This window comes from Plectropomus leopardus, chromosome 8 (assembly GCF_026936395.1).
Source record: "Plectropomus leopardus strain MGB_pleo_1.0 chromosome 8, ASM2693639v1, whole genome shotgun sequence".
In the NCBI taxonomy this organism is placed as follows: domain Eukaryota; kingdom Metazoa; phylum Chordata; class Actinopteri; order Perciformes; family Serranidae; genus Plectropomus; species Plectropomus leopardus.
Genome location: NC_142183.1, coordinates 14,230,620 through 14,253,214, shown reverse-complemented (window position 1 = coordinate 14,253,214; position 22,595 = coordinate 14,230,620). Strand labels below are relative to the sequence as shown.

At 40.3% G+C, this 22,595-nt stretch overlaps 1 protein-coding gene and 1 pseudogene across 3 annotated transcripts in view; both read left to right on the top strand.

The window, feature by feature from the left end:
- The window catches only part of zdhhc9 (zDHHC palmitoyltransferase 9), a 42,319-nt gene extending 27,172 nt beyond the window's left edge, over nt 1-15,147 (top strand). For both annotated transcript variants that reach the window (XM_042493657.2, XM_042493655.2), the window contains exons 5-10: nt 1,616-1,753; nt 2,194-2,242; nt 3,619-3,721; nt 8,235-8,338; nt 8,534-8,636; nt 10,244-15,147. In XM_042493657.2, coding sequence (XP_042349591.1) covers nt 1,616-1,753; nt 2,194-2,242; nt 3,619-3,721; nt 8,235-8,338; nt 8,534-8,636; nt 10,244-10,426 — 680 coding nt within the window. In that variant the 3' untranslated portion in view covers nt 10,427-15,147. The remainder of the gene's footprint in view (nt 1-1,615; nt 1,754-2,193; nt 2,243-3,618; nt 3,722-8,234; nt 8,339-8,533; nt 8,637-10,243) is intronic.
- A 1,246-nt stretch (nt 15,148-16,393) lies between these two features.
- On the top strand, nt 16,394-20,990 carry LOC148188871 (zinc finger BED domain-containing protein 4-like; annotated as a pseudogene). The gene is made up of 3 exons (XR_015777319.1): nt 16,394-16,564; nt 17,661-18,722; nt 18,896-20,990. The product of XR_015777319.1 is annotated as a zinc finger BED domain-containing protein 4-like (transcript).
- Nucleotides 20,991-22,595: the final 1,605 nt, after the last annotated feature.

Below are 22,595 nucleotides of genomic sequence, written 5' to 3'. Positions count from 1 at the left end.
TAAGAGATGTCTGATGCACTATATAGTCTGGGCATGTTTGGACAGTTATTCTAGCTTTTGTAAGCAGAACATTAGAGTTGAAATAAAACAGTATCTCTGTGGGTAAATTGCTCACCTGGCTCCAGAGTGCTTTCAGCTTTAATTTGCGGGTTTTGACGTTCATATAGAGTGAACAAGAGAGGTTATTCTCCTTCTGCACTCTGTATTCATCCCAAACATTGTGGGGTGGAGGTGGGCACCATGTATTAGCAAGACAAAAAGTCTACAGCCATGTTGGTGGCTCTGTGAGGCCTCATCCTCCAGAGACAAAGACTTTTTCCTGGTATCCATTTATTAAGTGCTGAGATATTTCAATTCGACTGAAAGGAGGATTACCGATATATAAAAGGTTCCTTGGCACCTGGTAGCTCACCTGGTAAAGTGGGCGCCCCATGCACAAAGGGTATGTCCTTGCTGCAGATTTCCCGCCTGTAGCCCTTTGCTGCATGTCACCCCCTCTGTCTACCCCTCCCCCTACATCCTATCAAATAAAGGCAAAACGCCCCCAAAAAAATATAATAAAGAAAAGGTTCTTTAAAGGGTCGGTTCAACCCCAAATCAGAAATAGACAGTTTTTCTCTCACCTGTAGCACTATTAATGAATCTAGATTGTGTGCCTTCTCTCCAATATAATGATGGCATTCGGCTTGTGACCATTGGAAAAAAAAAAACAATGTCGCTTTCAGAAATCTAACCTGGTTACTCAGGATAATCCACAGACTTTATTGTAAGAAGTTTCATGTAGGAACTTTTTTTTTCTACTGAACTACACCCGCCAACTGTATCACAGTGCAGTAGGAAGCGTGCATCAATTCATGGACAAAAGGCTCGTGCTGGGGACAGCGTGAGTTGAAAACATTGATGGCGTCCTACTCGGCCGTGCTGTAACGTTTGCTAGTTAAGTGCTGATAGGTAAGCTAGCAGTAGATGCAGTAAATGCTGGCAAAAAATAGTTCCTACATTAAACTTCTCATAACAAGGTGTATGAATTATATGTAGTTACCGGACTTCTGGAAAGAGACATTGCTGTTGAGTTTTTAAAATGTATTGTTTTGACGCTTTGAGCACCACAAGCTGAGCGCCATCTAGTTCCATTATATTCAGGAGAATGTAGAAATCTCTACGACCGATATCTCCAACACTTGGAAACTCATACTGAAACAACCTACACTGATAAACAGCACTACGTTTGTAAATGTAGTAACTATTTACTTATTTTGACCCTAAATCTACAAGCAGCGTCACATATTGCATTTCTGCCTTGATGTTTTCAGTATACTGTTGTGAAACTCCATCCAGGGAGTGCAGCGGTGTGTGTGCTGCTGTCTGTTTGACCCTGCCCTGCTTTCATCTGGCTCGCCTCCAAATTATAGGAGAGGAGAGGCGGAGAGGAAGTGATCACTATATTTAGACTGCAGGTTTACAGAAGCTGATGCACAAAGCTGTCTTTGACTAAAAGACTGCAGCTGATTGTGCTATATTTTAACACTTGTTAAAATGTTTTCCAAAAAGTGCCTGTTTTCTATGAAAAGTTGAATTTCTATATTTATACGGTGACCTTTTCTCCTTTTCACAGACCGTTTTGATCACCACTGTCCATGGGTAGGAAACTGTGTGGGCAAGAGGAACTACAGATACTTCTACATGTTCACTCTGTCGCTCTCCCTGCTCACCATTTATATCTTCACCTTCAACATTGTGCACGTGGTGATGCGTAAGTATCCTGAACAGAAATCATGTAGGAGAAAAGTACATGGGAGAGTTAAAAGAATGTGACAAAACAGGAAGGGTGACCTGCGACACAAGCTCACTATCAACTTTATGTGCAAGAGCATGCACTTGTGCTGAAACTATGACCTAATTCAGACCAGGCTCTCCCTGCAGCGTGACATGACGTGCAACAGCAACTGACAGCTTGACATGACTCCTCTTTTCATCCTCGTCCTCCTGCTTCCTCGTTCTACCCAACGCAGACAGCAGGAAGACAGAGAGATGAGGAAACAGCGTGTTTCTAGTCAGGATAATTAGCTCTGGGCTTGTTATCTTAATACTGGAGTAATTGTGCCCTTCTGTACAGAAAAAAATGAATAAGGAAGCAGTGGGATTTTTAGAAAGTCCTTTCTTTTAAACATCTCTCTGTTGCTCTGTTCACAGGTTCAGTGGATAATGGTTTTCTGAACACTTTGAAGGAAACACCTGGAACATATCCTTTTAAGCTCTGACCACAGTGTATATCACAAAACAGCTGCTGTGTGGGCCATGTTTGCCACATTTCCTAGAATAGAAAATGAAAAATGTCGATAGTTTTTAAGTATCCCTAAACCTCTCCTTGAACAGTGATTTTCCAATAATAGCCTAGAAACTGGGCACAGCAGGCCTGTCAGGCTTGGATTTCCTAACATGTCCTTTTGTAGCCTTTCTAGGCCAGCCATTAGAAATAATGGACAAGGAGACAACATTTCCCAAATTGGGCCTCTTATCCACACCCACTCCATCACCACTCCCCTCCCATCCTTAGCTCTAATTCCAACACAGCAATTTCAAATAAGCTCTTGGCCGTTAGCCTTGTAGTGACAGAGATGGAGTCTTGAACAACCATTTCCAAATCCAGTGTCAAAGACCCATCCAGGCCATGTTCTGTTTTTCAGACACATACTCAATATGATTACAAAGTGCTAAAGGTCAGTTATTTCAAATACTGTATTTTTTTTTTTTAAGGATTAGAGAAAAGTAAAATCAAACACTGAAGAGATTACAGCAAGGCATAAAATGATACAATGAAATCAAGAGTGAACAAATAAATGTACTTTTTACAGGCTTCCCAGTCATGGAAAACCCGGAAAGGTCAGGGAACTTCACAATCACATTTTTTCGGGCCTGGAAAAAGTCATGGAATTAGTAAAGTTGTGGAATTTTCTTGTGTATTATGAAATTGTTAGAATAATTTTCTGTGCATAATCATCCACGTAATTTAACAAAATTAATTTTCCTGTAGCTGTTGATGTAATGTAGCACCAGTATGCATTTGTGTGTGACATTTTGTTTACCAATCATGTAATTTTTTTCTCCCTGGGTTCATCTCTCCCCTCACGTATGCCAGTAAGCTTAAATTATGTTGGAATCTGATTTTAATCCGACACAAGTTTACTTTAGCTCGCTGGCTTCAGCTATTAAAATAAGGTCATTTCAGCTAGCAAAATGGATAATCATCAGATGGAGATGAGAAGCTGCTTTTGAAAGTAATGCCAAAATCACCACTGATGAATATTTACAGAAACTAAGGGGACAGGGGCCTTGACAAACAATTAGATAAAAGCAGTTTGACATTTTATTGATGGAACTCACCTTTATTCTCAATGGTCATTTATTTTTTGTGCAGTTAAAAGAGTAAAAAAACCTCCTGCCTTTGATCCTTTTTATTAAATACATTTTTTTAGACTTCCTGTTGCTGACCGTCACTGGCTTTAATCATGTTGCATAACTGTCTGCCATTCTGTCGTCACCTGCTGTCCACTGTTTAATCAGTGACCACGTGTCCGCCAGAAAACATCTGTTACCGTTTTCTTAACTTGAGCTCACTGTGCTGGAGGTGCTGGTGTGTTTCTTCACCCTGTGGTCGGTGGTGGGACTGACGGGCTTCCACACCTACCTGATCTCTCTCAACCAGACCACCAATGAGGACGTAAGTGCATCTCACTGCATGAATAATGCTTTCACATCTGCAATTTGTTTCCTGAATCATCCGTGAGGCACAAAGATGTAGTTTGCATCTAGTTTGTTTAGCTTTCACACTGCCTTTATGCAAATCAACCAAATAAGACATGGAGCAACAGGATTAACTCTGTCTTTGGTGTCTTTAGTTTTCTTTGATGTAAATACAAAGTATTTTATTCCAGTGGCAGAAATTTACAAATCATGCACTAATATAGGCTATATTTGTCTTTCCAACTAAAACTCTTGAATATAAACATCAGGTAAGACTTCAAATTAACTTAATATGCAGAGTTTGGTCCATGTTGAGTTCTCATTCTCATTTACACTTGTTATTTCTAGTGTTCAGATACAATGCTGATATGTCTATAATACTTTTTTTTTATATTTCATTTACAGTTAGACACATACATGCATCTCTGTTTGTCAGAGCACTAATCTCATTGTAACATTTTTGCTTGGTAGCTAAAACCTACATAAAAAGAAACACGTACATTGACACATTTAAAACATCTGGTTTGAACAGCTTAAATGCTTCCTTGTTTCACTTGTGCTTTTTTGGTGTCAGCTGATTGTGTCATTGACCTAAAAAGCATGAAGTGGTTAACTGTAAATAATGGAGAGGGTACTTTTGTCCCTGCTGACAGGTGTACAACTGAGTTGCCACCATCATTTTCCCCTACCACAACTATCTAAACTCAAACCACTTGTGAATGTACCATAAAAAGGGCAGATTGTCTCTTGTCCTCACATATTTAAAAGTTAACATAAAGGGTTATTTAGTTTATTATTTCAGTAAACCTTTATTTAACCAGTAATAGTCCCACAGAGATTCAAAATCTCTTTTTAATGGGAGTCCTGATGAAGACAGCAGCATGTAGACTTTAACATAAAAGAACAATCAAACAGAAACACAACAGCAAGAGTTAAAATAAATAGTAAAAAAATTAACACATAAGCAACAAACATGCATTTAAAGGAACTGCGTGTAATGTTCTGGAAATCCTTGTTTTTAAAGACACTAGTGGCTGTTAAGAGAACCGCAGTCAGCGTCCTTTTGCTCGGGCTTGCACTCTGCAGGCGTAAAAGAGCATCCTCGGCATCGGCCAAAACAGCGAAATGATTGACCGGCATCATGTTGATGCTCAGTGTCAGTTTTAATTCCCCCAAACCAAATAAGTCCCTCCATCATGTGAGATCCAAGAGATGAATCTTTTGTGTGTGTGTGTGTCTGTTTGTGTGTGTGCTTACATGGAGTTTGTGTAAGGCTCCATGTGGTGGTGGTTGCTGCTGTAGGTACCAGATTGCTCTGCAGCCAGGCAAACCTGCTCGGGGTCTGCATGACGTAACACCCGATAATGAGCTGTACAACAGAAAGTGTATGAATGCTGTGTTTGCGCTGCAGACTCCTAAAACATACATCATTATGGAATAAACCTCGATCAGAGTGTGTTACTTTATATGCAAATGCAGGACCCCAAGCAGATGTGTCAGGTCGAGCATGTCTTGTACCAACACAAATCGATTGTTGACGCTTGCAAACACGATTGCTAAGCTTATGTTAGTTCGTGTTGCACATTGTTGTAGCGCTTTAGGGGAGCTGAAGAGAGGCAAAGTGCTGCATAAATGTCACATCTTTGGGATTTTATTGATGAAAACTTCGCGTAGAAGTCGGTAACGGAAAATCTGTGAAGGTCTCAGTTTTCTAGTTACTTTTCAGCCAGTTCTACCCTCGGCAATCAACAGCGATTAATACATGTGTTAAGTTACATATAGTGTCTTTTAAATGAAGATATGTTTTAAATTAGATTAGACGAGTGTAATTGTCTAAATCAGGTACATCATGAAGATAAAGCACAGTTTGAAGAATTTGTGTGATAATGAGATCGGGCAGTCTGTCTTCACGTGGCTGGAAAGACAAACATACATCACAGAGGTGTAAACACTACGATTTCCAAGACTCCAGAGCTGTTTCCTTGACAACTGCTCAGCCTCATTCGGCACCGAAGAACAGAGGATGGTAAACTGTAGCTTGTTAAACAAGGCTTTTACACTGTAAACTACAATAAGGCAAATACATAAAAAAAACAGATTGTGAAAAAATGAGTGTATTTTTAACTGCTTAAACTAAAACAGACATGCAGCTTGTCACATTTATTTGTTGTTCCTTTTCTTCACATGAGGCAGACTGGACCTCATGGAGGGGTTGACCCATCTTTCCTGTTTTTCAAAATGTGACGTCCAGTTCAGCCACACTGAGACCAAATGTCTCCGGTACACCAAAAACACTTTTATTCTGCTCAGAGTGTGAAACATATGACAACCTGGCTGACGAATGCTCCTCTCTGCTCATACAGCTGAAGTCGTCTAATGATCTAAAAATACGCACATGAAGAGCTGCTATTCTTAATAAAAACCAACGACAGAACTGAGCTGAAATAAGAACAAAACGGAGCAGCTGGTTTCTGACTCAACTTGTCAGCTACATTTAGATGAAGCATGAGAGGCTAAATGAGGAAAAAAGTATTGATTGCTTGATCGCATTACCATGGAGTCTTTGTTGAGTCACCAAACACACATTCAGGCTGATGTGAGGCAGAAGATGAGTGGTGATGTTGCAGGTGGATGAATCCACAGAGGGAGTAATTTATGTTGTGTCTGTGTACGCTAACATTAACAGTGTGTATACTTTATTTGAGGCTTTGTTAGCCCAGATCTGACTGCAGCGGCACTGATGAGAAGCAGAGAGCAGCAGCAGAGATGGTGGGAGGTTCTAGATGGCTGAAAGCAAGAGAGTGCACTCATACTTTGTTGTAATGATTAATTTATAATTCCCTTTTTTGCTTCCTGTGGGAAAGCTGGCCTCATTTTTTTCATTTAATCAGTAATGAAGCTTTGCAATGGGCACCTACGGTACAGTGTAATGTTGCTCCAGGAGCTGAAACAATGCCCGTCAGTCTGGCTGCTTCGATATCTGTGATTTGGCCTAATAATAGAAGCATCGATACCTGCAGGGGCTGGGCCTGCTGCCAGAAATACTGCTGTGGCAGAGAGGTGGGGGGAGGTGAAGAGGTGGGGGAGGAGGAGGAGGAGAGGATGATAGAAATGGTGGAAAAAAGGCGAACAAGAGAAGGCACCTTGAGTGTTGTAGCTGCCCTGGTTTCTCCCATAGGATGACACATGCTCTGTCAACTGTGTCTCCTTCATGCACACAAACACTCACAGAGATACACACAGTGTAGTACAGGCATGCAGTACTGAAGTACCTCATGGGCAGACTATTGACCTATATCCACAGCAACTGCAAAAACAAAAAACCTGTTTTCTTTGACTTGCCGCAGGCTCAGTCAGCACAAGCTCATTAGCCCCGCCCCCTAACCGCTAGGCATTCCCAAAAAAACTTTATGCACAACAACGACATTGTAACTGATAATAATTAGAATAACTGTGTAACACTGTATACCATGAGACTATAAAACCATGATTCTTTCTGAGGCATTTATCGTACTGAAAAAATCTCCTAACATTGCAGCTCTAATCCGCTGATACAGATGGCATGCTGATATTATTGTGCATCCCTACTTAAGTTAAGACATTATGATGTCATAATTGGTTATTGCCATTTCAATTGTAGTGTTACTAAAAAAATGTAGTGGTAGAATGTAAATTTCATATTATTTCTTTTATCAGAAAAACATGCAGAAGAAGTAGCACTGTGTTTTCAGCCCTGAGTAATGTCTCCAGGTGTTCCTTTCAGGTTGCATACAGCCATAGCCACCTCCAACCATCAAGGTGGAGCAGTCTGTATGTAACCTGAGATCACAACATTTCCAAAGACACAAAAAAGAAACAAAAAACAGAAATGATTGAAACAAAATGAAGATGAATGAAACAAAAAATGATTTGTATAAAATTATGCAAAAGACATCTACAACATTTCCTTTTGGTGTAATTATGCAGCAGCACAAGCATGAATTCTTGGGTTTCAATATTTCACTCACTGTGAACATCATATGACTATAAAATGATTCATTATAGATGTGTATAGGATGCAGTCAGTTTGGAATAAGCCTTAAAGCTACTTTAAAAAAAAGATGAAAACCAGATGTTAAGGGGTTAAAAAGTTCCTTCTGATAGCTGCCAAATAATGCATATGACTGAGAGCGTACATACGGTACGGTGCGGAGGATGTATTATTACTGGGAGAATCCTTTGCATGAATTTTCTGATTTTTCAATGAATTATTAAAGTGGTTGTAATCTTTCTGTGCTCGTTCACACCCGTTAGCGCACAGAGTTCCCATTAAACCAGGAATCATTAAATCCCTGACAAGATCCTTTTTAGTAGGTCAAAGCCGAGCCCGTGGGAATAACATCTAAAAAAAGGAGCGATGCTTTTGAATAACGTATAAGCACGGGGAAAATCAGAGATGCGGTTTGGGAAGGTTTGCTGCTTCAGTGTGTACATTTTGTTTTTGTGCTCAGATTAAAGGATCCTGGTCGGGAAAGAACAGAGTCCAGAACCCGTACAGCCACAAGAACATCATTAAAAACTGCTGCGAGGTGCTTTGTGGGCCAACATACCCGAGGTAATCCCACATCTTTACTGCTTCATTTACTGTCACGTTATCTAGTTGAAGTTTTTGCTCTTGTCCTGCAGTTATCAGTGAGCTCTGTAATGGTGCCTGTGATAGATTGTTACACTTGTCCCTCTCCTACACCTCGTCCTGATGAGTAACGAGCAGGACGCTGTTAGCGACTGATTGTTTTGTCTGGCTCTCCAGCGTCTTGGACAGGCGAGGACTGATGCAAGAGGATTCGCCTGTTCCTGCTACGTCTGCTGCACCCTCCTCCTCCAGCAGCAGCAACCCAGTGTCACAAACCACGGTGAGCACGTACACACACACACACACACACACACACACACACACACACACACGAAACCCTCCCCCCTTTTTTGCACTCCTCTGGCTCTGAAGTGAATCAAGGCTGCAAAGCACAGAGTAGTGAATACAGAGCAGACATAAAACAGTCTAAACCAATTACAGAGAGTGTTGGAGAGGAGAGCGGAGGTTTGTGTGTGAGACAGAGGAAGTGGAGAGCACTTTTCTTATCAAAGTGACATTGATAATCCATCTTGAGTCATGTGTGTGTGGAGCCATTTTGTGTCTCTTGACATAGTTGCTGTGTTGATCCATGTATATTTGTTCAAATGTCATATTATCTGCTAATATCAACAGGGTTCCTAAAGCTTACAGCAAGCTAGAGTTTTTAAAAAGATATACTATGCAGGATTTACATTGTAATGTAACAAAGTAGTAATACTTTGTTGTAGTGCTTAAGTATTTCCCAAATAAAATGTATACTTTTGCTTCAGTACATAGCACCAAAGCATTGTAAGTAATTAACTACAAAATAGGAGGGGACGGATAGATAAATAAAAGAATGGGAGGGAAGGAAAAACTTTTTTTGTTCTTTAAATCCTTCAAGTTTTGAAGAAAACCTACCTTTTCTTCAAGAGTAATGTATGCTCCATTTTAAGGTTAACTTCTCTCACAATTCTGACTGTTTGCTTTTTGTTATTACCAGCATTTACTTGTATTTTTACCTTTAATATTGGCATAATTTGATATCATAAGATTACTTTTGATACTTAAGCACGGTAAATATCAGACTTTTACTCAAGTAATATTCTAATAGGTGATTTTCGCCTCGTCCAAGTCATTTTCTGGTGAATTATCGTCTTTCAGGTCCTTTATACACCGCTGGAAATGCCCTTAAACCCTTAAACATCTGTTTGCATATCGTTACTTACGCCCCGCCGCCATTAATCAAACCTGTTGATCAGAAATACAGTAAAGACTGTGCAGTTTCACTGACTGTTGCATTGGCGAGAATCTCCAACGGTGCCTCAGAGGCTGTGATAATACACGACTGTGGATATTTGTAATCTGTGCCGCTGCGTCATCACACTTTTGCAAACCATCATCACAGTAAAATCTTGAGCATCATAATTATTAACCATCAGAAGGATCAGTGATTCATTTAAGTTAAAACAAACTTCATAAAGAGCTCCACATTATAAAGTTATACATGATTTTTGTGCATATACATCGTTTATACATCAGCTACTGCTGTCAGTTTTAGCAACATCCAGTGACTATTGAATGTAATTTTGTTATTTCACTGATGTGTTAAATGTTGGCTAAAGAAGAGTTCTGCTCTGCTAAACATGTTTGTTACAAACTTTTTGTTTGTAAATATTCATTTTTGTTGCTGCATTAAAATGTTTCTGAAAACATTTTAGGAGAAAAATAGGAAGTGCGGTAACATGTTGATTGATATTTGGCCGGCACTGCCACACTGTAGTATCTGATCAGATTCCAGTTTGAGTTTGAGTTTGAGAGAGAGAGAGAGAGAATTTTGATTCTTTGCTGCAGCTCAAATCGTCACCACTGTGTGTCTCTCTCTCTCTCTCTCTCTCTGCTCCGCAGAAAACCACAGCTCCACTCATCCCCAATGAGCACACACCTGATGATGCCAAGCCGAGCATTGCCGCCTCAGCAGAAAAGAGCGCCTCCCCCAAAGAGGAGCTCCCTCCTGCTCCAAAGGCCCCGCCCCTGGCTTCACCCGAGACTGATGCAGAAGCATCCATCGCCAAGGACCAGGGCCATTAGCTGCATAAGGGGGCGGCTCCCGTTGTAGCCCCTCCCCTGACACCCGGCCTGGTCAGGAACCTAAACATTAATAATCAATATGTGATTACTGTGCGGGTGACTCGGATATTCTCCGACTCCCGCCCTACATTCCACCAGAAGAGCAGAGTTTCTGCGGCAGCTCCTCCTCTTCCCTGCTCTCCTCACTAGTAGCTGCAGAGCTGTTTGATTGGCACTGACTCCTGCAGGAGGCGGAGTGATTTAATGGAAAGTCAGCAGCTTTTCTGTCTCCTGAACACTGCATGGAAAAGACACGTAGGAGGAGAAACTGCTGGAAAAACTGCAGAGGAAAAAAAAACTCTTCAAGCATATGACATCCCTGCAGGTCACCTGTGGGTTGCTCTGATTGTCAATATTACTTTTAATCTTTATTTAAAATTGCATAATGACATTTATTGTGAGAGGCCAGTTCATATATACCCCTTGCAAGTGTCTGGCAAAGACAATATTATTTCTGGACATGTAAAAAACTTCATACATACAGTTTTCTGTTGTGTGCACATTACATGCCCTATGCAAACCCTGAGAAGGCTGGACATGCAGCTTTTGGACAGAAGGGTTAACACCTGTCAGGCTGTGAGTACACATGATGTCCAGGTAGGAGGAGGATATGCAAACCCTTGGCTAAGATATCCTAAAGGCTCCTTCCAGGCAAGTCAAAATCTACCTTGTATTCTGATATTGCTGCATTCAGTACTGTTGTTACTTACGTGCATCTTTTTTGTTTCTTAAAGTGATCCAAACCAACGCCTGTCCTTCCATTTTTATATAATCAAGGATGTAGTGTGACGTCGGTGCTCTGAAATAGATGAAATTGCGTGACGCACATTTGAAGTCTTGTATCCAGGAGACGCTCAGCCAGAGTCCCGTTATGTGTGAGAGAGACGACCTGACTTCTGATGATAGTAGACACTCTTGGTAACAGTGCCTTATCATGTAACAGTTGCACTTTCAAATGCAACTGAGGTCGACAAACAGAGAAGCCCCTGAGATCCGTTAAATATGACAACATTAATACACTAATAAGTCCAGCGGTTCCCAACCTGCAGGTTTGGACCCCCATGAGGAGTTGCAGGATAAATCTAGGCTGGGGTCAAGAGATAATTAAAGGAATAGTCTGACATTTTGGGAAGGAGCTTATTCACTTCCTGCAGAGAGTTTGATGAGAAGATCAATATCACTCGCATGTCAATATAGTAACTATGAAGCTACAGGCAGCAGATGTTTAGTTTAGCATAAAGACTGGAAACAATAGGAGACAGCTAGTCTGGCTCTGTCCATCTAACTAAAAAATACAACTACTAGCACTTCTAAAGCTACCTAATTATTTATTTAATTTGTACAAAAAAAGGCTGAACATTACAAGAAGTTAAGAAAGAGTTCTAGCTGTAGAAAAGTAAACATGTTTTTTGTGCACAGTAATTAAATGCACAAACACATAACAATGAGCTTAAAGCTACTTTCACACGATTACGTGGCAAACGCCCTGACAAAAGCCTGCCTGCAAGAGCACTGCCCAAAAAGCAAAGCGTTTTTAAAAGTGCAAGCCGCAGCTGATACTTCAAGGTCAAGGTCAGATTTATTAAATAGCACATTTAAAAACAACTAAGGTTGACGAAAGTGCTGTACTAAAGTACTAGACAAAATAAATAACTAATAGAAATACATAAAATGCAGTGGAAGTCATTGGACAAAGGTCCAGGACATATTTGGACAGTTTTCCTGCCATCTAAAGTTTGGTGGAAAGGCAATCCCAGGACCAGTTTTTCTTTTGGTTTCTCTTATAAGTTGCTACTGCTGTGTAACTCTGGGTATTCACAAGGCCTCAGGAAAAGTGCTGAGCTTTGATGCCAATTTTGTAGTGACCAAACGTGGAATTACCATTTCGGGGTCTTGAATGTGAAGCAATGGGACCCAAAAGACTTTTCCCATTTACTTACATTGTGAAAGATTCTTTTGCAGATCAATGGATACATTTTTTGAGCATCACAACCACCATCGAATGACTTGTTTCACTATCAGGATTTGATCATTTTGGTCTGATCATTTTTTCCAAGTCTAGATGAGTCACACAATTAAATAATTTTATCCTCATTAAGTCAGCAGAGAGCTAAACTGGAAGATTTTCATAAGCCGTCATAAGTCTGAAGTGCACCAACTCCAAGGGACCCAAAAAGCAGAAGACTGGGGTCATTTCATGTCATTGAAATCAAGCTGTTTTGGCTTTAAGGGCCAATGAGTAACTTGCAGAGGAATGAACAGGGTGCACACATACATCCATGATTCAGACGCAAACAGTATTATTATTATTATTAGCTCCCCCATCTCATTTTCTTTCTTCCTGCTCGCCTCCCTCTGTTTGATCAACCACAGCCAGTCGACAACCACCAATTGTTTAACAGTTAACTCTGCGCTGCGGAGCAAAATGTGTGCGTGCTCACATGAGCAGCAACAGCTTCGTACCCCTAGCAACATGTTTGAAACCGCCTCCCCTCTTCCGCCTCGTCCTCACTGTGTGGCGGTGTGAAAGCCCATTCAGTGATGCCGGCAGGCTGATGTTTTAATCTTTGGACTGTTATGCAAGCTGTTTCCCCTGGTTTCAAGTGTTTGTGTTAAGATTAGCTAACCAGCTACTGGCTGTGGCTTCATATTTAGCTTATAGATAAGAAAGTGGTTTCATCTTGTCATCTAACTCTCTGCAGGAAGCAAAAAGTGAACCATCCCAATAAAAGTAATGCAGAAGTAGTATAACTTAACAGGATACGAAAGAAACATATTAAACGCTGTGAATATGTCTTTAGAAATTTTTAAAAAATCAAATCTGAGAGACAAATCCTGCTCTTTGGTTGAACCGGTCTCTGATTTAGCTGATTTTAAGGGGTCTCAGGTCTGACAGGTTAGGAACCGCTGAATGAGAATGCAAAAATTAAGCAAAGCCATTGTTGAACTGTATATAGTTTTAGCAGGTAAAGATGTACTGAAACCTCTCAGCTGATTGGTGAGGAGGAAAGACTGCAGCAAGTTTTTTTGTTTCATTTATTTTTGTAAGCGGAAGTGCAGCAGGTGTTTATTATGCTGCCCGTGAGCTTGAGCACCTCCTCCTGCTAATCACACCCAAGCTGATCTTCCTCAGAGTCCTCTCTCCTCCTGCTGTCTGTCCTCCCTCTATACAAATATATTTAACTCTCCTCCTTCTCCCTGCATCTTTGCTGTGACAGTTATCCCCACAGTGTGCCCCAAGGCCGAGGCTGCCTCCACTGCAGCTGTCTGTGGCAGGCTCATTATCGCCAAGAATGAAGGCGAGTCAGAGAGATCGTTTCTTTTCACACATCTGTGTATTTGAGCCTTTAATTTGGCTCGAGAGTTTATTTTGTTCTGGTCGCAGATCACTCGAGGGGACAGCATCCACACAAAAGAAAGACAGAGAGAAAGTGAAGCTTTCTTTTAGTATTTAAATGATGTTAGCTGATAGCGAGGGTTTGTAATAGTGACTGTGTTGTATGCAAGACAGAGTTAGTGTTTGTGAAATATACTTGTGTAGAAGTTCTAGTATGTCAACAGCAATGTTTCAGACTCTGAAATCTGCCCTAAATAATTAATTATGAAGACTCCAGACAGTCACAATCTCTCCTGAAGATTTTCGCCAAACAAAGAGTAGAAAATGAATTGTAGATTGCTGAGATTGTTGGCATCTGTATGATTATTTTCACTGATAATATTGGTTTAAAAAAGGTTGAGGTTGTAGACACTAGGGATGCAAAAAGATTAATCAAGGAAAGTTTTATTTCCATTATTTGTTCATCAGTAGATGGTTTTCTTGATAAACACATTGATTTTTGGTCAATATAATGTTAGAAAAAAAGTAAAAAGTTGACATATATAAGTTGAAATATAAAGTTTACATTTATTTTGTCTAACCAGCAAACCCCAAACCTAGAAATATTCAATTAACAATGAGGAAATCTGAAAGTATTTACACTGGAAAAGCTGGAACCAGCAATTTTTGGGCATATGCGTTTTTAATATTTTTTGCCAATCAATTTACTGTCGATTGACTAATCGACAAATCAGCTCTAGATTTATGTGTACAAAATCTGATGAGAAAAGAAGGGATAACTGACACATCTCTGTTGGAAGAAGCTGTAAAGTGTGTAACAGTATTGTTTCTATGAAGTATAAAAAAGTGTAACTGCTGAGTATTTATTTGGTAAGCTTTCCATTAAGAAATACTAAACCAGAGCCAGATTTTAAAGCTGGATGTAATAGCTGAATTTTCTTTGTGGAAAGTATCTGAAGACAGTTTTGTGTATTGTTTTGTGTTGCTGTCACCGAGAAGCAAGAATGTACGTGATCGATACTCAATGAAGAAGGGACGGGAGGTTCTAAAAAGGACATTTGAAGTTTAATTTTTAGCTGTTAAGGCGATAGAGACTGTAGATCTGAGCTGAGCTCTTGTATGATTCCTGTGTTAAAATGCCATGAAGTGGTCAGATCTGAATGCTCTGATCAATCAATTACGTTGCATTATGTATACAGATCCAGTACTATACCATTGATGGAACTCTTTATTTATGTTCACTTTGTTTAGTATCAGCACTGTGATTATATGTATTTCATTCAATTTACTTCACTTCTTTTTACATGATCAATGTGTCTGGTATATAAATAATATTGTCTTATTATTGATTGTCTTTTAAAAGACGTTTTCTTTCCATGGGAGTTACTTATGGAAGCCCTGAGTGCCCCAAACGCAGCAAATTCAAAAAAACAACATGCAAACTGAATAGCGAGAGTATGAAGAAAACATGAACAATTTTTTGAACACAAGAAAAAAACTCTGCAAAAATATAATAATAATAATATCCTCAAAAATCTAGAAAAAACATCCAAAATCATGGAAATGAAAAAAGGTCACAGTATAGTATGTTGTCAAACATGAAAAAGTAAAAAACAATGAGAAAAAAAACTGTAGTATAGTATGTTGTAAAAAAATGAAATGGCGTAATAGTATAGTAGGTCCTCAAAAATCATGAAAAACGTCATACTATAATGTGTTATACATAACGTGTTTTACATAATATGTAAAAAAATTATGAAAAAATGTCATAGAATAGTATGTCGTCCAAAATCATACAAAAAAGGGTGGCACCATGTGGCTTGAGACAGGGTGAAAATTTGTTCTTGTATTAACCAACTCATTTACTCTCTTTAAGTAACCGAAAGTGGCAGAAAGTTGGCCAAAACTACGAATGTTCGACAGCGAAAGTTTCTGAAACTTTGTGAGGAGAAGAGGACGGCCCGAAAGACAGATACGGCGAACAAAGAAAGTACCGAGTCCTCGGCAGGAACGCAGCCAGAAACGATGCCTGTTAGCTGCGAGCCGGACGTGGCGATCCTGGAGGAGATCCGCAAACTGACACAAGAACATGCAGAAGCGGCAAATAGCAACAAAGAGGCTCCGGCGAGACGAGAGACCGACGTGAATGAACTCATGGAAAAAACAGCCTCATTGGAGCAACAAACGGTCGATATGGAAGACAGGGTGGGAGACACAGAGGACAGGACAACGCGCCTGGACGGTGTCCGTCTTACTCCACCGTGAGGCTAAGTTAGCCGCTAAATGTGAAGACTTGGAGTCAAGGTCGAGTCTTAACAATATACTGATACACAGCAGTCCAGAAGACTCTGAAAAGAAGGACACGGTGGTCTTTGTGACTGATTTCATCCGTTCATCACTGAAACTTGTGGATGTCCTGGACATTGGTATTGAAAGAGCGTTGCCAAATTTACAGAGAAAAACACTCCTCCACGCTCCATCATTGTCCACTTCCTGGCCTTCCTTGTGAAAGAACATGTGGAAACTAAAGACTATCTATGAGGAACGGGACATAAACTTCAGTCAACACAAGGAAACTGGCACGGGACGCCATGACAAGAGTAAAACGTGAAGGCGCAATCCCCATACCCGGCACAGCTGAAGATATGGACTCGGGGACAAAGACATTCACTACACTAACGGAGGCTGCGCCCTTCTCGAAGGACATGGAAGAGGAGGCTGAGAGACTACAGAGGGAGATGGTGGAGGACAGCTGGACCAAGGCGACTTGACGGCGGGAGGAGAGGAGGCAGCCGTGCGCCACCGAAGATCCCCTGCAGACCCCCATCAAGTGAACCCCCACCAGTGAATGCTGTGGTAAGGACCAGAGAAATGTACAAATAAATGCATAAAAAACATAATTTAACATTCTGTACATCTGCCTAAAACATCACCCATGAGTGCAGAGCTGGTTAAAGGACTGCGTGCAAAAAAAAAAAAGATTTTAAATTTGATTTATATGAGATACAGAGCTGAGAGATTCCAACTTAAAGCAATATCAGCAGGGTAAATGTGGAGTCTTAGAGTGTCCATGGTTTAAATCATCCTATTAAAAGGAGGAAGATACTGAGCCAACTGAAAAAAAACTCTGTGTTCAATTGCTTTAATACAAGAGACACACTTAGCTGAGAGTGAAAAATTAAAGAGAGTGGGTGAATCAAATATTTCAAGCATTGTATGGCAAGATAAGGGTTTTAGCCAACAAACAAATCTATCATTTTCTGTAGCGAAAGTAATAAAAGGTCATAAAATGGTCACAGACTTGGACACTACTTAGACACTACCTCCAGAAACACCAGGAGTGGGAAAATATCTGTAAAATACCAACAAAACTAGAAGAACTTCTAATATTATTTAAAGAGATGGGGTGAGGAAAAAGAGCCACTTCCAAAATCTACAAAGTAATACAACATGAATCTAGTGATAACGGGTGGAAACGATTAATCGACGATCGACTGATCGGTCGTTAAGAATTAAGTTAAGAATTTGCTCGAGCACGTGAAATTAAATCGATTTACTATTAAACATAAACAATATGTAGTCCCCTATTACATTCTAGCTCTCAGCAGAATGGTGTATTTCATGTTTCAATGAATCGCATTCCCAACCTGAGGGCGCATTGTAACTGTTTTGTGACAGGGCGGTCATCTTGAGGTCGGGAAGAACAGCGCCAAAATATAAGAGGGCACGGTGAAGCATTGTGTGGGACCATTTCGACCTAAAGAAGGAAAATGCCATCTGCAAACACTGCAAATTTGTGTTCAAATACAACACGGTGATGACAACAATGCTTTACCGCTTGAATAATATTCATTCAAGCGCTGGCCAGATCCTCAACACCGTCTCAGCAGCAACAGCCGGCTAACAGTGTTAGCACGGAGGAGCTGCAGCGCACAGCGAGCTGAATAATAACCCTGTCAGTCTGCACGGTTATAGAGAAAGACATGATGCCGATCAGTATGGTGGACGGCCAAGGATTTCGGGAAATCGTGCATCTTTTTGGACCAGCGTACAATATCCCATCCGGAGGCACAATCATCTCACCATTAGGAGCAGGTACAAGGAGGCTAAGTCTGAGCCGCCAGCACTGCTAGCAAGGTTACGCTGACAACAGACAGCTGGACCGCCCTAACCAACGCTACAACGCTACAACGCTACAACGCTACATCACCGAGGTCTGGCGGGTCGCCAGTGAGGTGTTGCTCACTGGAAACTTGCCAGGCCAGCATACAGCAGACTATCTTGCTGAAAATTTTAAGGAGACTGTGGAGGAGTTGGGGCTTTGGGACAAAGTTTTGGCGTGTGTCCACGACAACGCGAGGAACATCTCCGCAGCAAACGACCCCATAGGAGTGACCTGGTACTAAGTGGCTTGCTTCGTGCACACACTTCAGCTCGCCATTAACGATGGATTCACCGTCTGCCTCATAAAGGTGATCTCTGCGGCCGGCAAGCTTGTCAGACACTTTGATCACAGTGTGGTCGCAAGCAAAGCCCTACGAGAACATCAACAACTAATGGCACCGCCACGCCACCGGCTCATCCAGTCCACAAAGACGAGGTGGAATTCCGTTTGTGACGTGTTTGACAGACGTGGAGCAGAGGTGGACAGTGGTAGCCGTCCTATCAGACCGGACTGTCGCCAGGCTGGATGCCGCCAAGACCCTGGAGCTGAGAGAGGAATACTGGAGGCTGATGGAGGATGCAGCTGCTGTTTTAGCAACACTGAAGTGTTGAGTGGATTCGGAGGTCTCCATCAGCAACACGTATCCCATCACATTTAGCCTCATCAATGGACATCTCGTGAGGAAAGAAGAAGACTGCCCACAAGCGGTGGATTTCAAGAATAAAGTCCGCTCCTTCCTGATTGAGCGAATGATGGTAAGGCCCGTGATTTTAATAGTATTGCTATAAAATTATAGCCCCAGGGAAACCGAAGTAGCTTAACATTAGCCTGTAACATTGCACTTTTCACATCTGGCTTGTAATTAAATGATTCCCCCCACAAATAAGCTGATTTAGTCATAATGATAGCATTTTATGAATTTACACAGATCCCGTACGACCAGCTAATGTCCTCCCCTCGATGGTCGCAACGACGCTGGACCGTCGTCACAAGCATCTGGGTTTTTAACACCTGCACAGCGACTGGATGGAAAAGCTTAGCTGGTTGATCTGGGAGAGATGTTGGATGCGGCCATCCCGACCCCACAGGCTGAAGGTGACGCGACAGCAGCGGGAGCTGCAGGCCTCCGCGATGGCTCTACTTTTGGGGGAGCAATACGTCGCAATTCCCACCACTGGCAGCATGGACACGGAGGTTGAGAACTTTTTACGGGACTCTATCCTTGGATACTAAACCGACAGACTGGTGGAAAGTGAACGCGGGGAGATTCCCCAGACTGGCAAAGCTGGCACGTCAGTACCTCTGCATACCTGCGACATCAGAACCAGTTGAGAGGGCGTTTTCAGCCGCTGGAACAATAAGTAGGCAGAAATCGGGACTCTGTGAGTCTGACATATTTTTCTGTTTCTTTTCTCATGTTGCAGCTTTCCGTTTAGTCGTTTTTTAGCGTCTTTCTTATAAGACTGTATGTTAGCGGGGGTGATTTTTAGGAGCGTGCTCTGCATGTTAGCTTGTTATTCAGAGTGTTTCAAGTCCAGGCCTCTACATCTTTATGTTTTATGGGCTATGCAAAGCTGTCAGCACACATGCATACATGCTGTGGAAATAAAGCTTTGATTGAGGGAAAAACACATTCGGTATTTTTTAACCAAAGCTTTATGTTGTTTTTTATTTAAGCCCGACTAATCGATCGATTGATCGTTAATATTAACTATGCTTGATTAATGACTGTTTACTATTGCAACCCTCAATGATAATTAAATGTCAAAGAAAAATGGGAATCTGAAGTTAAGATTAGGATTACAGATAATTGGGAGGCGACATTTAAAACTGGTCACAAACCAAAGTCCTGTGTTGTGGGAGACACATCACATCTTATGGGAATGCCCAAAATTACATATATATCTATTATATTAGATCGAACACTGTGCATCTTAGGTATTATGCCAGGTGATATGACAAACAGGAACATCATAATATATGTACTGAGGATTTCGCTCCTAACAGCAAAGAAGATGATAATGGCCTCCTGGCTAAAGCCGCAGCCTCCCAGTATAAATCAATGGAGAGAAAGAGGGTGAAAAATGTATATATTATGGAAAAATTGATAGCTAAGGTACAGATGAAAAAGTATTTGCTTAATGAACAATGGTCCCTGTTAACACAGGTAATGTCAGACATCTAGAGACTTCTTTTTATTTAATTATTTTTTTCTCCCTCTCTGTTTTGCCATTGCTTTGTTTTCCTTGCTTGTTTTGGAGCTGTTACTTTTTGTTTTAATTATGGTATTTCACCTTGGTTTATATTGATTGTTACTACTGATTTGTCACACCTGTATATTTTTCTGTGCACGATTTTTGTGTTTTCTCTGTTTTCTGTTCATTTTTTCTTTTCTTAGTATGCTGAATATGGACATGAAAGGACCAAAAAAAGATAAGTAAGTGACTGGGTTGTAAAGATCTCCACTGTGCTGTATGTTGTATGTATGTGTTGTTTATATATGATATAATGAATAAATAGAAACAAAAAAATGTAAATCATAGTATAGTATGTTGTACAAAAACTAATGCTTTCATACAGTAGCATGTTGTCAAAAATAATGAAAAAAACAATAAAAATCATGAAAACTTATGAAAAACAACATAGTGTAATATGTTGTCCAAAACCATGAAAAAGAATCAAAAATCAGAAAATGTCAGAGTATCGCATGTCTCTCAAAAATCATCAAAAATGACATACTATAGTATGTTGCTCCGAAACCACACAAAAAACAAATAGAAAAATCAGCGAAAAACAACAAACTATAGTTATTTTCAGTCTTATCTTTGACATGCTGTATGATGATGTTTTTGAGCATTATTTTAACATACTATACTATGACATGTCTCTGTTTTCTCTGCTATGTTATTTTTAGCACTTTTTGACATTTATCGCCAAACAATACAATGTCGTTTTTGGACTTTTTTGCGACATGGTATATTATGGGGATTCTGGCTGTATTTTCAACAGGCTTCACTATGTTGTTTTTCAGCCATTTTTTGTCATTTTTTGATTTTACAAGCTATTATATGTCGTTTAGCCAATTTTAGGAGGGGTCAAAATATGACTTTTTTCGCCATATTATACTGTTGACTTTTTTGTCCATTTTTTTGGACGTGCTAAATTATGAGTCTTTCCTACGTTTTTTTGGCCTTTATTTCCACTTTGTATACTATGACGCGTCTCTACAAGTTATTCTAAGTGGTTTTCAGCCATTTTTAGGAGGGGTCAAAATTTGACTTTTTTCGCCATACTATACTATTGCCTTTGTGGCCATTTTTTTGGACGTGCTAAATTATGAGGTTTTTGGTGTTTTTTTGGCCTTTATTTCCACTTTGTATACTATGATGAGTCTCTACAAGTTATTCTAAGTGGTTTACAGCCATTTTTAGGAGGGGTCAAAATTTGGCTTTTTTTGCCATACTATACTATTGCCTTTGTGGCCATTTTTTTGGACGTGCTAAATTATGAAGTTTTTGGTGTTTTTTTGGCCTTTATTTCCACTTTGTATACTATGACGCGTCTCTACAAGTTATTCTAAATGGTTTTCAGCCATTTTTAGGAGGGGTCAAAATTTGACTTTTTTCGCCATACTATACTATTGCCTTTGTGGCCATTTTTTTTGGACGTGCTAAATTATGAGGTTTTTGGTGTTTTTTGACCTTTATTTCCACTTTGTTTACTATGACGCGTCTCTACAAGTTATTCCAAGTGGTTTTCAGCCATTTTTAGGAGGGGTCAAAATTTGACTTTTTTCGCCATACTATACTATTGCCTTTGTGGCCATTTTTTTGGACGTGCTAAATTATGAGGTTTTTGGTCTTTTTTGGCCTTTATTTCCACTTTGTATAATATGACGCGTCTCTACGAGTTATTCTAAGTGGTTTTCAGCCATTTTTAGGAGGGGTCAAAATTTGACTTTTTTCGCCATACTATACTATTGCCTTTGTGGCCATTTTTTTGGACGTGCTAAATTATGAGTTTTTTCTGCCTTTTTGGCCTTTATTTCCACTTTGTTTACTATGACGGCGTCTCTACGAGTTATTCTAAGTGGTTTTCAGCCATTTTTAGGAGGGGTCAAAATTTGACTTTTTTCGCCATACTATACTATTGCCTTTGTGGCCATTTTTTTTGGACGTGCTAAATTATGAGGTTTTTGGTGTTTTTTGGCCTTTATTTCCACTTTGTATACTATGACGCGTCTCTACAAGTTATTCTAAATGGTTTTCAGCCATTTTTAGGAGGGGTCAAAATTTGACTTTTTTCGCCATACTATACTATTGCCTTTGTGGCCATTTTTTGGACGTGCTAAATTATGAGGTTTTTGGTCTTTTTTGGCCTTTATTTCCACTTTGTATAATATGACGCGTCTCTACGAGTTATTCTAAGTGGTTTTCAGCCATTTTTAGGAGGGGTCAAAATTTGACTTTTTTCGCCATACTATACTATTGCCTTTGTGGCCATTTTTTTGGACGTGCTAAATTATGAGTTTTTTCTGCCTTTTTGGGACTTTATTTCCACTTTGTTTACTATGACGCGTCTCTACACGTTATTCCAAGTTGTTTTCAGCCATTTTTAGGAGGGTCAAA